The 13,659-nt window shown below is 51.7% G+C and overlaps 1 protein-coding gene across 1 annotated transcript in view; it reads left to right on the top strand.

Annotated features, from left to right (window-relative positions):
* The window catches only part of LOC118992226 (uncharacterized), a 47,199-nt gene that overhangs the window by 14,910 nt on the left and 18,630 nt on the right, over positions 1-13,659 (top strand). Inside the window, exons 7-10 of the mRNA XM_037053927.1 lie at positions 4,485-4,553; positions 5,380-5,506; positions 10,138-12,160; positions 12,497-12,534. Of these exons, the coding sequence (XP_036909822.1) occupies positions 4,485-4,553; positions 5,380-5,506; positions 10,138-12,160; positions 12,497-12,534 (2,257 nt within the window). The remainder of the gene's footprint in view (positions 1-4,484; positions 4,554-5,379; positions 5,507-10,137; positions 12,161-12,496; positions 12,535-13,659) is intronic.

Here is a 13,659-nt window from a genome sequence, read left to right on the forward strand (position 1 = left end):
GAGAGTACAAACTCCTTTCTCTCTGCTACATAGAATTCCATTGTGTAAATATACCATAGTTTTTTGATCCACTTGTTTGCTGATGGGCACTTGGCTATTGCAAATTATGCTGCTATGAACATTGGGGTGCATAGGTTCTTTTGAATTGGTGTTTCAGGGTTCTTAGGGTATACTCCCAGCACCAGAATTGCTGGGTCAAATGGCAGGTCCATTTTTACTTTTCTGAGGAAATTCCACACTATCTCCCACAGTGGCTGCATCAGTCTGCATTCCCACCAGCAGTGCACTAGGGTTCCCTTTTCTCTGCATCCTCTCCAACACTTGTTGTTTATTGATTTGTTTATGTTGGCCACTCTGACCAGTGTGAGGTGGTATCTCATTGTGGTTTTAATTTATATCTCTGATGGCTAGTGATGCTGAGCATCTTTTCATGTCTCTGGATCCTCTGTATGTCCTCTTTAGAGAAATGTCTGTTCAAGTCTTTGCCCATTTTTTGTCTTCCTGGAGTGGAGTTGTGTGAGTTCTTTATATATTTGGAGATCAAGCCCTTGTCTGAGGTGTCATTGGCAAATATATTTTCCCATACAATTGGCTCTTTTCATTTTAATGCTGCTTTCTTTAGCTATGCATGTTTTTAATTTGATGTGGTCCCATTTGTTTATTCTTTCCTTTATGTCCCTTGCTTTAGGGGACATATCTGTGTGGAATGTCTGAGATTTTCCTGCCATTGTTCCTTGCCTCCTTTTGACTACAGCATCTCTTATCCTTTGGTTAACTGGCCACCCCTGCCATATGGTTGTGATGAACCTGGCTGACCAAATTTTCTGGGGTTGAATGCAGTTGGATCTGTGTTGTCCAGCGGCAACACCCTGAAGGGGGTGATCTTCTGAGCCACCGGAGGTATTGTGCTTTCTAAGGTTGTAATCTCTCAGACTACTGGTTATACTCCATCTTCCTGCTACCGAACAAACTTACCTGATGATTTGGTGTGGAGATTGAGTAGTAGGCAATAGGACCTTCAGAAAATTTGAGGTGTTAAGGATTGGTTTGGGGTGAGATGGGGCAAGTGAGACTCCTGTTTCTTTTCTAGCCTAGAAAAAATAGCAGCTCACAGTGTGGGCACTGGGCAGACATCCAGTGAATTTTATTAGTTGCAGTCTCCTGACAGAACAGAAGTGTACGGTCCTCATAATGACCATTTTAAGAGGAAGAGGAATGCTAGTCCAAAGCAAATATTTGATGCTGGTATCCAATTGCTTTGGGTAATTTAAAAGTCAGTTTGTCAACTTCTCATATCAAGGCAAAAAATTTCAACTAAGGTTTTTGTATGATGTTGTTGAAATGTCTTACAATGTTTGAAGTCATATTGTTAAGATTGTTCAAGATTGGACAACCTAGCTGTGTAGCTCAGTTGGTTAGAGCATTGTCCCAATACACCAAGATTATGGGTTCGATCCCCAGTTAGGGCACATATAAGAATTAACTAATGAATACATAAATAAATGCAACAAGTTGATGTTTCTCTCTCCCTCCCCCATTCCTTTCTCTTCAAACAAAATCGATTAAAACCAAACTGAGAGTCTCATTTCATTGGTTGCCAAAGTGGGATGTTGTTGAATTCAATATTTAGTTGTACAGGCGTGGCTATGGACTGAATTGTATCCCCACCCCCAAAACTCGAATGTTGAAGCCTTAAACCCCAATGTGACATATTTAGAAATAGGACCTTTAAGGAGGGGATTAAAGTTCAATAAAGTGATAATGGTGGGTCCCTAACCTGACAGGACTGGTGTCCTTATAAAAAGTGAGAGACTCCAGAGCTACTACTGAAAGAAGTTGTGACAACTGAGAAATGTTCTAGAAATGTAACCCAGGACTGGCCTGTACAGAAAGTTGGTCTGGATGTTGACACTGGAGCCATGTGATTAGGTGAGGGAATTAAAATTTCTAGATCACCGTGGGAAAAACTCCCACCATCCACGCCAGACACGGCCTTCACAAAACCCTTTTGCACATGGCTTTGTGAGGTTCATAGTGTAAGAGTTCCCCAGCCGGGAGGCCTCTTTGCCAGCCCAGCTCCCCCATTTTCCTCTCCTTTGACCTTCCTTGTCTGTATCACTGTCCTCATCTGGAAAATAGCTTGGTTGCGAGAATTAAATGGATTTGTACATCTTAATGATACCCATTGTGGGGAGGACTGCTGGGAGCGCGTGGAGGGCAGGAACAGGAGGGACCAGCAAGGGAGAGATTCGAACCAACACGGCCAAGGCGAGGCAGCGGACAGGCCGCTTTGTCCGGTAACGGAGCTCCTGCCTTTTGAAAGCTCGGCGCACACGCCTGTTACCCACCCTCTCCTGCCCTCCCCCCGCAACCTCCCACCTCAGGTATGGAGCCTCCAGCTCTGGGTGGCTGATGCCCCCGTCCCCAGGCAAGATGGTGGCAGTGAGAAGTAGGGCACTGAGCACCTGCAAGGCTAGCAAGATACTTGGACAGGGGCACCTAATTGGGGGCGGAACCAGGGGAAGGCTGGCAAAGGCGCCCCAGAGGGCCCAGCAGCGGCTGTGGGGAGGCGTTGGACCGAAGAGGCCTGACAGTGTAGTCTGTGGAAACGGGATTGGTCCCCGGTCAGCCTAGCCTGGGGAAAAGGAGGGATGGAGGTGGGTGGGGACAGGTCTTCCCGGGCGCACGTAAGTTTGGTGAGTTAATTAGCAATTCTGACCGTCCCACACCTGAAACTAATATAAATACAGGGGAAGAAAAGGATGCTCTCTCACGCGCCTGGTGAAAGTATTAGCCGCTGAGTTCGCCCTGAGTTGGGCCCTGGAAGCGGTCTGGCTGATGGTGGCGCAGGGCCGCACACGGGTCCCAGGAGGGAGACTGACTGCGGCCTGGAGCAAGCTGAGCTGCCCGGGTGACCCTCCCCGCCTCCCTCCTCATCTTCTCTCTACCGTTTTCTCCTTCTCGGCCCCCTTGCAGGCCCCCCATTCTCGCCGTCCACCTCGTCACTGCTTTCAATTTCGTCTCCCACTCCCCGCTCCCCTGCACACCCTTCCAAACACCCCGCCTTCTGCCGCTGAGCCGCGGGGACCCCTGGGAGACGGAGCCTGGTGACTCGGGTGGGCGCTTCCGGGGTGCTTCCGGGTTTGGGTCCGTTTGGTAGCGGAGGGGCCAGTGGGGCGTGGGCTTCTGGGAAGTGTAGTCCGACGTCTGCACAGGCGCAGTGCGACAGGGGGCCTAGTGGGCGCCTGGCCTCAGGGGAGCTGCGCGTGAGTCCAGTTGCGGACTGGGCGGGCGTGGGAGGAGACGGGATGCGAGTTGGTGGAAGGGAAGTGTAGACTCCGGATGAGGTGCGGATCGGGGAGGGTCGTGCATGTGAAGGTGGTGCCTGTGGCTGTGTGTGGTGTGTGTGTCTTGCACTGAGACTCCCGCGCTGTCGCTGTGCGTCTCGGTGTTTGTCACCGCCTGTGTCCAGGTGACCTCCTGTGTCTCATCTTTCCTCGTGTGTGTGTCAGAGACCATGGCTGTTTTGGTCTCTCCGGGATCCTTCTGTGTGCACCTCTGTGTGTGTGTCGTGGTGCAGGGATAGGAGTCAGAGACCTCAAGTACGAAAAGAATACGTTTGTAAAAAGTAAATTCTGTTTAAAAGATCATGAAGTCACCGCCCCCAAGGACATGACGTAACTCCTGCTTCCTAGTGGTGACTGGATGCCCGGCCTTATACCCCTTATTCATGGTTTTCTTGTTGGTTGGTTGGTGTCTTGCTTCTAGGAACAGTACTACAATAAACATCATTTGTATATTTGTTGGTTTTGGAGACAGAAACATGGATTGGTTGCCTCCCATAAGCGTCCCGCCCGGGGATCAGGCCCGCATTTTGGTGTCTGGGAAAACGCTCCAGCTGAGCCTCCTTGCCAGGGTAGGACCGAGTTCTTGACTGTGGGCCACAGGCTCCAGGCTCCCTACCTGTCTGTTCGTTGAGCCTCACAATAACCCCACAAGATCTGTGGAAGCCCAGGGGGTGTTGGGGGTGTTGGGTGTGTTCTGGGGTCAGCACTCGGACCCAGGGAGTCAGCAGAGAATCCTGTTCCTCCCAGCCCCGGGACTGGCAGTGTGGGTGTGCACGTGTGTGTTGGGGAATGTCAGTGTGTGGATCTGACCTGTGCACCAAGCACGTGGACCTGGACGTACTCAGCCCAGCTCCAATCCCAGCTGTAGTCTCAGGCAACCCATCTATCTCTTTGAGCTGTACTTTCCTCATCTGTGAAATGGGGTGAGTGGAACTAGCCCCTGCCTTGTAGGGTGTGAGGAGGGTTAAGTCAGAGACGTTTGTCAGGTGCCTTGGAGGCCATGGGTGTTGGTTATGAATGTGTATTCCTGTCCCTGTCTGCCTGTCTTTTAGTGGGTGTGCCTGTCTGTCCTGTTTGCTTTGTGGGTCAGGCCTTGATCGGGCCTCTCACTGTGCCTGTTTCTCCCCCTGTGCACAGCCTGCCCATCTCCTGGTCTGCATGGGCAGTGGAGAGATGGCCACCCCGCCGCTGACCACCAAGGCCCTGGTGAGTCATTTCGCCCTCTTGCACCTTCTTCCTAAGGGTCAGGCTCCTGGACTGGCATGACCCTCCTCACGCCCAAACTCCCCTCAGGGCCCAGGCCCCTGTCCTCCCTGATGAGGGAAGGTACTGTCGTGACATTGGCTTTTGTTAAACACAGGGGACAGGAGTGAGCTGTCCCACCCTGGGAGCTCTCAGGAGACTCCAGCAGGTACCTGGGAAGTGGTGGCTTATACATGTTCGGTCAAGTTGGCAAAGGCTCCTACAGAGGCCGTGCTAGATGAGGGACCTTCAGAACCGGGCAGATGGCACTAAATGTCCAGGGGTCAAGAGGGGGACATTGGAAGGAACCCGTACACATCCCTCATTGCTGTGACGTTTTATGATGTTTTAATGGGTGGCTATTTTGTGGTATTTTCTCTAAATTTCCTCCTATACCAGAAATACTTTACAATAATGGATGTATACATGGCCCTAGCCATGTAGCTCAGTTGGTTAGAGCATCATCTTGACAGGCCAAGGTTCTAGGTTCGTGATGCTGAGCATTTTTTATATGTCCATCTGTGTGTCCTCTTTGGGAGAAGTGTCTGTTCAGGTCCTTTGCCCATTTTTGAATCGTGTTTGCCTTCCTGTGAACAGCCCTATAGTTTATTTGCCTGGGCGAGGACCACCCAGTGTACTAGGCACCGAGGACACTGAGTGGTCAGGCCCTTCAGAGCTCCGCACCTTGCAGACACCATGTCAGGTGCATCCAGTGTGGCTTCCTGATCCTCTTGGCCCTTCTGGCTCCATCTCCTGACCTGCAGTGAGTGCTGTGCGCTTCCTTTTACAGGGGGTGGTGACGTTCAGGGATGTGATCGTGGACTTCACCCAGGAGGAGTGGCAGCAGCTGAAGCCTGCGCAGAAGGACCTGTACAGGGAGGTGATGATGGAGACCTACTGGAACCTGGTCTTGCTGGGTAAGGGGGCAGCTTCACTGCATTATCACCACCTGCCTGTCACTTCAGGATGACACAGAAATTTTAAAAAAAAAAGGTGGACAGATGTTGCTAGGTAGGACATTCAAGTTACTTGAAGCTAAAAATAAATAGGTGATGAAGTGGAGAAGAGGATGTATCGCCTGTATGAAAGTCAGAAGATTATAAGTACATAAATAGCTCCTGGAAATAAATAAGAAAGAGACCAAATGAATGATAGAAAGTTGGACCAGACTTATGAGCATGAAATTTGTAGGTGTAGACAGGCATGGAGTTAGACTTTATAAAAGATGTTGAAACTGTACTGATAGTCAAAGAAGTACCAACTGATTCTCATTAATACAGTCCTTGCTTGTGCAGGACACAGAGCTGAAGAAGACACACCTGGCTGGCCGCCCCAGTTGGTCGGAGTGTTGTGCTGTTCACCCAGAGATTGTGGGTTCGATCCTGGTCAGGGCATATATGTAGGTTGTGAGTTTGAGCCCCAGTTTGAGCACATGCAGGAGGAAACTGATCGGTATTTCTCTTCTCCACCTCCCCCGCCCCCAAGCCTTTACTCCCTCTATAAGCAAATACTCAGGTGAGTCTTAAAAAAAAAAAGTAGCAGCATCCTGTATTATGAGGATGTAGGGAAGGGGCCTCTTCAATCTAGGAGCATAAGGTTGCAGCAGCTCTTTTGAAAGATAGTTTGGCGTTATCAACCAAATTTTAATTCCATTTCTGGGACTTAGCCTTTAGATTTTTTTTCTATAAGTGTGCAGAGTTTGTCAGAGGAAGAAAAGTGAAGAAAAATACCCCAGCTGCCCACCTACGAGACTGACCCAACAAATCAGGGTGTAGCTGTGCGATGGAAATCACAGCGCTCTCGAAGATGAGCGTCCTTTGTAGTCACCGGCACAGAGAGACTTCCCTAGATAACATTGTTCAAGAAAAATGCTAACTTTCATGACTAGAGTACATTCCCTTTTCTTTAACAGCTTGTGAAGGTTTAACAGACCTACAGTTAACGACACATAATGCATGGAAACGATTGGATGCATTTTGATATCTGTATAAGAGGGGGGGCCCAAAGAAATCGGAATTTATTTGTAAAAAATTGTATCTTTATTTTTATTTGTTTAAACTTCAGTCACATTCACTGCACTCTCAATTTGATGCAATACACTATCATGACTTTTTTCCACTGCTCAAAACAGGTTTTTTTTAGCCCTGGCTGGTGTAGCTCAGCGGATTGAGTGTGGACCTGTGAACCAAAGGATCGCGGTTCGATTCCCAGTCAGGGCACATGCCTGGGTTGCAGGCCAGTTCCCAGCAGGGGAGCACAAGAGGCACCCATATGTTGATATTTCTCTCCCTCTCTCCTTTCCTTCCCCTTTTTTTTTAAAAAAAACCCTGTTTTTTTAAAGATGTTATTTATTTCAATTTAGAGAGAGGGGAAGGGAGGTAGAGGGAGAAAAACATCAAAAGGTTACCTCTCGCACACCCCCAGCTGGTGCCCTGACTGGGGATTGAACTGGTGACCTTTACGTTCACGGGCCAGCGCTCAATCCACTGAGCTACACCAGCTAGGGCTCAAAACAGTTTTTGAGCTCATCAATTTTGATACCTTTTAGGGCTTCTGCCATTTTTTTGTTTCACCTCTTCCACATCAGCAAAATGTTTCCTTTTGAGGACTTTTCTCATCCAGGGGAAGAAACCACTTAAAGCATAATCAGGTGGATAAGGAGGGTGCGGCCCTGGGTCATGCTACTTACATAAATCAGCCATGATGCAACAGAAAAACTTGTTCGAGGAGTCTTCACAAAAAATTCACTGAAGCCAAACGCAGCCTCACACGACACTGCCAGCTGGTACACTGATACAGCTGGGTTCCTAGAAACCTAGGGGGAAGCCTGCACTACTAGGGGCCCTCCAGAAGACTATTCCCATTTTGGGGGGTCCACCTTCCATACACCCAGGAAAGCATTGCCGTGATCTGAATGCATCCATTAGCTCAAAAAGTTTCCTTTTCGTTTTCCCTACCCTCCATCTCCCGGCAGACATTGCTCTGCCTTCTGTCCCGGTGGTTTAATTTGCCTATTTTAGAATTTCAAATATATCTAACCATATGACACATACTTTTTAATCTGACTTCTTACACTTGGCATCATCATTGAGGTTCACTCACATCATCCTTGTGTATCAATAGTTTACTTCTTTTTTTCATTCTTTATTTTTTAAATCCTCACCTGAAGATATGTTTATTGATTTGAGAGAGAGAGAGAAGCATAGATAGGTTGCCTCCCATATGTGCCCAGACAAGGGATTGAACTTGGAGCCTTTTGGTGCATGGATGGTGCTCCAACCAACGGAGCCACCCAGCCAGGGCAACTGTTCACTTTTTTTATTGCTGAGTAATATTCTACTTCATGGAGAAACCATGATGTGTTTATCCCTTCACTTGGTGATAAACATTTGTGTTGTTTCCAATTCTGGACATTTTTCTGTAAACACATGCCGTCCTTTCTGTTGGGTATGTTTAGGTCATATGTAGGTGCATAATTAGCTTTTTCAGAAACTGCCAGACTTTTTCCAAAGCGGATGTCTCGGTCTTTATTTCCACCAGCCTTCAGCCAAAATTGCATTGCTCCGTGTGCTTGCCAGAACTAAACATGCTCAGTCTCTCTCACTGCAGCCATTCTCGGGGGTGTGCAGTCTTACCACACTCCAGCTCACGTCTGATAGTGAGGACCTTTCCAGGTGCTTCTTCACTATTCATTAGTCAGATAGCTGAAGAGCCATAAAACTTTGAGGAACAAACTTCTTGCTTGGACCCTTATCATTTAAATGAGAGCATTCTAAACAAAGCAGGTTCCACAGGATTTTACATATTCTTTCTTAGGCCTGATCACCCCAGAGAACCGGCCCTTTGTAGCACAGGGCTGTACCGATTTTCCCCATCATAGGCTTTTAGGCTTAAGTGGGTTAGAGCCAGGAAGCACTTCTCCCAGAAGGAACTGGGGGCTTGGGTTCCCTCGGAATAGCCGAGGGACATGGGTCCATCACTCACTCTTTGTTGCAGCCCCTCCCCCCCCCGCCTGTCTGTCCACGAGGGCCTCCCAGTGATCATGTCTGGCCTAAGTTGCCCCTCTCTGAGGGGTCACACCACCGTGGACATTGCCCAAGCTTTAGGGGCAGGGGAAGGAAGCATAAGCAGCTCTTGCTGCCAGAGACAAGCTTTGTCTCCTGTGGCCCGCATGCCGGAGGTTGCTCACTCACCCACCGGAGGCAGTCACAACTCCTGGAACCAGGCAGGGCGGTTCCCAACAGCACCCCNTGTTGCAGCCCCTCCCCCCCCCCGCCAGTCTGTCCACGAGGGCCTCCCAGTGATCATGTCTGGCCTAAGTTGCCCCTCTCTGAGGGGTCACACCGCCGTGGACATTGCCCAAGCTTTAGGGGCAGGGGAAGGAAGCATAAGCAGCTCTTGCTGCCAGAGACAAGCTTTGTCTCCTGTGGCCCGCATGCCGGAGGTTGCTCACTCACCCACCGGAGGCAGTCACAACTCCTGGAACCAGGCAGGGCGGTTCCCAACAGCACCCCCTACTGGGGACCTGGCCTGCCACCCAAGCATGTGCCCTGACTGGGAATCCAACCGGCTGTCCTTTGGCTTGCAGACCGGCACTCAATCCACTGAGCCACGCCAGCCAGGTACAGATTTTTCCTTTTTTAAAAAAGTATTTTATTTATTTCTAGGAAGAGAGGAAGGGAGGGAGAAAGAGAGGGAGAGAAACATCAATGTGTGGTTGCCTCTCACATGGCCCCTGCTGGGAACTGGCCTGCAACCTAGGCATGTGCCCTGACTGAGAATCGAACTAGCGACTCTCTGATTCACAGCCCACGCTCAATCCACTGAGCTACACCAGCTAGGGCAGATACCCCCTTTTTAATGTGATTTTTATGTAAAATCTCATGATTTTTAAATGTTGGGAGGAACTCTGATGTCCATGTGCTGAGTCCAGAACTCAGGACAGCCCCCTAGGCTGGAAACAGAGATGAGGAATCCACTGGCCACACTCAGGAGGGGACTGAGCGGCTGTGGTCAGCAGGGAGGGATGAACGTGCAAAGAGGGGTCTGGACCCGGCTGTCAGGGCTGGGCTGCTCCTGGGCAGCGTAGGAAGGCGGGAGCTTGGCCGGGGGCGGGGAGGCAGAGGACAACCAGCACATCCCCAGAGAGTCAGCTCCACTTTATCATTTGTAATAAACATCAATGGTTTGCGAAGCACAGGTGGCCGGTGGAGCACAGGATGGGGCCTGGAAGCCAGGAGCTTGAGCAGTAAACTGTCACTGGGTTTGGGGGGCCTCGATCAGCCCCTCCAAGCCTGCCTTCCTGCTCTGTCTCCCCAGGGGTCCGTCGCCCGGCCCTGAGCTCCCCTCGCCAGTTTGCACCGCCTCCCAAGGGCAACCTTTGTTGCTCACTTCTCGCCACCTCACTGTCTCAGCTCACGTCTTCCCTTCTCTTTCTGTCCCCACAACAGTTTCTCCCCAGCTCTCAGGCTGTGCCTTGTCCTGTCTTAGAAAGGTCTTCCCTCTGAGCGTAGTTAACTACCTGCGTGTTGTCATCTCTTTCCCTCAGACTTGGAGACTACCCCTGACATCAACGAATCAGACCCACAGGATGGTGTTTTGGAAGACAGACCATCTGCTGTGGTGGTGGCAGAAGAATCACCGAGGAACGGTTCCACCTGCGACCAGGCGGGGTGTCGACAGGGGAGCCCAGAGACCTGTCTGGGGCAGCTGGACATGTCCCAAGCATTAGCCCCAGAATGTCATGAATTTAAGGCACTTGTCCACCAAAGCCCCAGGCTGGCCCCACTGAGATCCGAAGGACTGAAAGGGGCGGGAACCCACACGTCCACCATGTGTGGGAAGGACTCAGGCACTTCAAGCCTCCCTTCTCCCTCCAAACTTTGTGCAGAGAAGAAGCCCTACAAGTGTGCGGACTGCGGCAAGGCTTTCAGCTATAACTCGTGCCTGATGAAGCACCAACCACTCCACACTGGGGAGAAGCCCTTCTCTTGCACCACGTGCGGGAAGAAGTTCACCCGGCGGTTTTACCTCACCGTCCACCAGCGGGTCCACACAGGGGAGAAGCACTATGTGTGTGGGGAGTGCAGCAAGGCCTTCAGCTGTAACTCATCCCTGAAGAATCACCAGCGAATCCACACTGGGGAGAAGCCCTTCTCATGTGCCACCTGTGGGAAGAAATTCACCCAGCAGTCACGCCTCACGGTCCACCGGCGCATGCACACGGGGGAGAAGCCGTACGCATGCAGGGACTGCGGCAAGGCCTTCTGCCGGAAGAAGCACCTCATCGTGCACCAGAGGACACACACCGGGGAGAAGCCGTATGTGTGTGGGGAGTGCGGAAAGGCCTTCAGCCAGAAAATGCACCTCATCCAGCACCAGAGGACACACACTGGGGAGAAGCCACACGTGTGCGCCGTGTGTGGGCGAGCCTTTAGCCAGGACGTGCATCTTAGGAACCACAAACGGACACACACCGGTGACAAACCGTTCGCATGTAACGACTGCGGCAAGGCCTTCAGTCAGAGTGTGACCCTCCTCGTTCACCAGAGGACGCACACCGGGGAGAAGCCGTACGAGTGCACCGTGTGTGGGCGCACCTTTAGCCAGAGCGTGCACCTGATGGAGCACCAGCGGACGCACACCGGGGAGAAGCCGTTCGCGTGTGGAGACTGCGGCAAGGCCTTCAACAAGAGCTCCTCACTCATGCTGCACCGCGGGTCCCGGACGGGCGAGGGGCCGTACAGGTGCGGCCAGTGCAGCAAGGTCTTCAGGTGGAGGGCCTGCCTCATCCAGCACCAGCACATCCACACGGGGGCGAAGCCCTTTGAGTGCAGCGTCTGTGGCAAGACTTTCAACAAGAACTTCTTCTTCACGCAGCATCTGCGCGTGCACACGGGGGAGAAGCCATATGAGTGCGCCATCTGCCAAAAGCGCTTCGTGGCGCGCTCGTCCCTGCAGGCACACCAGACTGGCCACACGGGCGAGAAGCCCTACAAGTGCGGCCAGTGCGGCAAGGCCTTCGGCCACAAATCCTCGCTCAAGGAGCACTGGCGTGTGCACACCGGGGAGAGGCCCTACGAGTGCCCCATCTGCCAAATCCACTTTGCTGCGCGTGCGTCTCTGGTGGCACACCAGGCCAGCCACGCCAGGGAGAAGCCCTACAAGTGCAGCCAGTGCGGCAAGGCCTTTAGCAAGAACTCCTCGCTCAAGGAGCACCAGCACCTGCACACGGGGGAGAAGCCCTACACGTGCTCCCTCTGCCCGATGCACTTCTCTGGGCGCTCTTCCTTGGTGGCACACCAGGCCAGCCACACCGGCGAGAAGCCCTACACGTGTGGCCAGTGTGGCAAGGCCTTCAGCCAGGGCGCCTACCTCATTGAGCACCAGCGCATCCACACGGGCGAGAAGCCCTACAGGTGCGGTGAGTGCGGCAAGGCCTTCGTCAGGAACTTTTCACTCACCCTCCACCGGAGGACCCACACGGGAGAGAAGCCCTATGAGTGTGGCAAGTGTGGGAAAACCTTCAGCGGAAACATTAACCTCACCCGACACCAGAGGAGGATGCACTGGTAGGACGCACCAGGAGGGGCGGGGCTGGGGAAGGTTTGTGGGGTCTCAGACAAAACCCCGTTGCGCGGGTCTTGAGCCCATGCCTCCGTGACAAAGGTGACATTGGAACTCACGGTTAGGATGCAAGAGAAGTCCTGCGCAGTTAGGTCTTAGAGATGTGGGTACCGGGGACAGACCTCACCATGCACACCGGCTGCTTCCCCTCCTGTGTAAAGCAAGCCCCCCCCAGGTCTGGTATCTGGGAACGTGTCGGGGCACTGTGGCTCCAGACGGAGACCCAGCAAACTGCACTGTCTGCACCAGTGTAGTGTCTCGGGTCTCCATCTCCTGAACAGTAAAGTGGAGGAGGGAGAGAAGAAAGGAAAAAGGGAAGGTGGGCTCCTTGGGGACATTCTCCCTTTGTCACACAGAGCGAAATCCGGTCCAGAGATTAGGGTGTCAGCATCCGTGGGTGTCCTTGTTTTCTCCACACCCAGCCCCCAGTTTCCCTGCAGCAGCTGAAGCTGCCAAATGGTTCATGATGGAAAAACCATTTTTTTCAGACTTCAGGTGTCATTAACAGTAACGCCTTCAGATGCTACAGATTCTCATAGTGGTATGTTAAATTCTTTTTAAAGAAAACTTTTATTTAACAGCAACTAACATCATTTTAAACAGTCAGCAGGTACAAAAGGTACAGGTACCCTTTGTCTTGCCAAAATGAGTGTCAACACTTGTGGGGAGGAGGTGCGGGTTCCCCACTGGTTCCCCAGGAACCCAGCAGTCCTGCCCCAGAAATGAGGCCACCTGACCCTCCCAGCCCTGGATTCCTGGCTTGGGAATGCTCAGACCAGAAGGCTGGGCCCAGATCCTCAGTCTCCAAGATGGGAGAAAGGGCCCCTGCAAAAACCCCTGCAAGTGAGCCTCCCTCCCCATAGAGCTCTTTCAGTTTCAGGAGAAGAATCCTCTCTCAGGTCATAATCTGCCCCCCACCCACCCCCTTCTGACTGGAATTCTTGCAAAAATAAGGCGTCTTCAGTCAGACGTGTTATCCAATCCGTGCATCATTATTGATGATAATAGTGATATATTAGCAATAATGTATAGCAAATGATACAAGAATGGTGCTTTATAAAGGATAAAATAACACGAAGTATTTATTAATAAATAGGCCAATAACTACTACTCAGAGTCCTGTTACCCCCTGGGATTTCTGCTGTGGACACTAAGGCTCAGAGCTCTGATACTTTCCACAGGGAAAACCCCAGAGCCTGTGGACGTGTCCCAGGACTCAGTGGTTGCTGTGTGTGGGTGGGGCTTCAGCAGCTTTCTGTCCTGGGGAGAGCTCAGTCTGCTCTTGTGCAGCAGGGGGGACGTGGCCACTGCTTCCCCCGGCCTCTCCACCCCAGCACTGGGTCACGGTGGGCAGGGACAAGTGAAGGGAGGGGAGCTGGGAGGGGACAGAAGAGAAGGGAAAGAAGAACAGGAAGGAAGGAAAGGGACAGGAGGAAGATGAGAT

This window comes from Sturnira hondurensis, unplaced genomic scaffold, assembly GCF_014824575.4.
Source record: "Sturnira hondurensis isolate 20B ecotype Veracruz unplaced genomic scaffold, ASM1482457v3 Scaffold0008151, whole genome shotgun sequence".
Classification (NCBI taxonomy): domain Eukaryota; kingdom Metazoa; phylum Chordata; class Mammalia; order Chiroptera; family Phyllostomidae; genus Sturnira; species Sturnira hondurensis.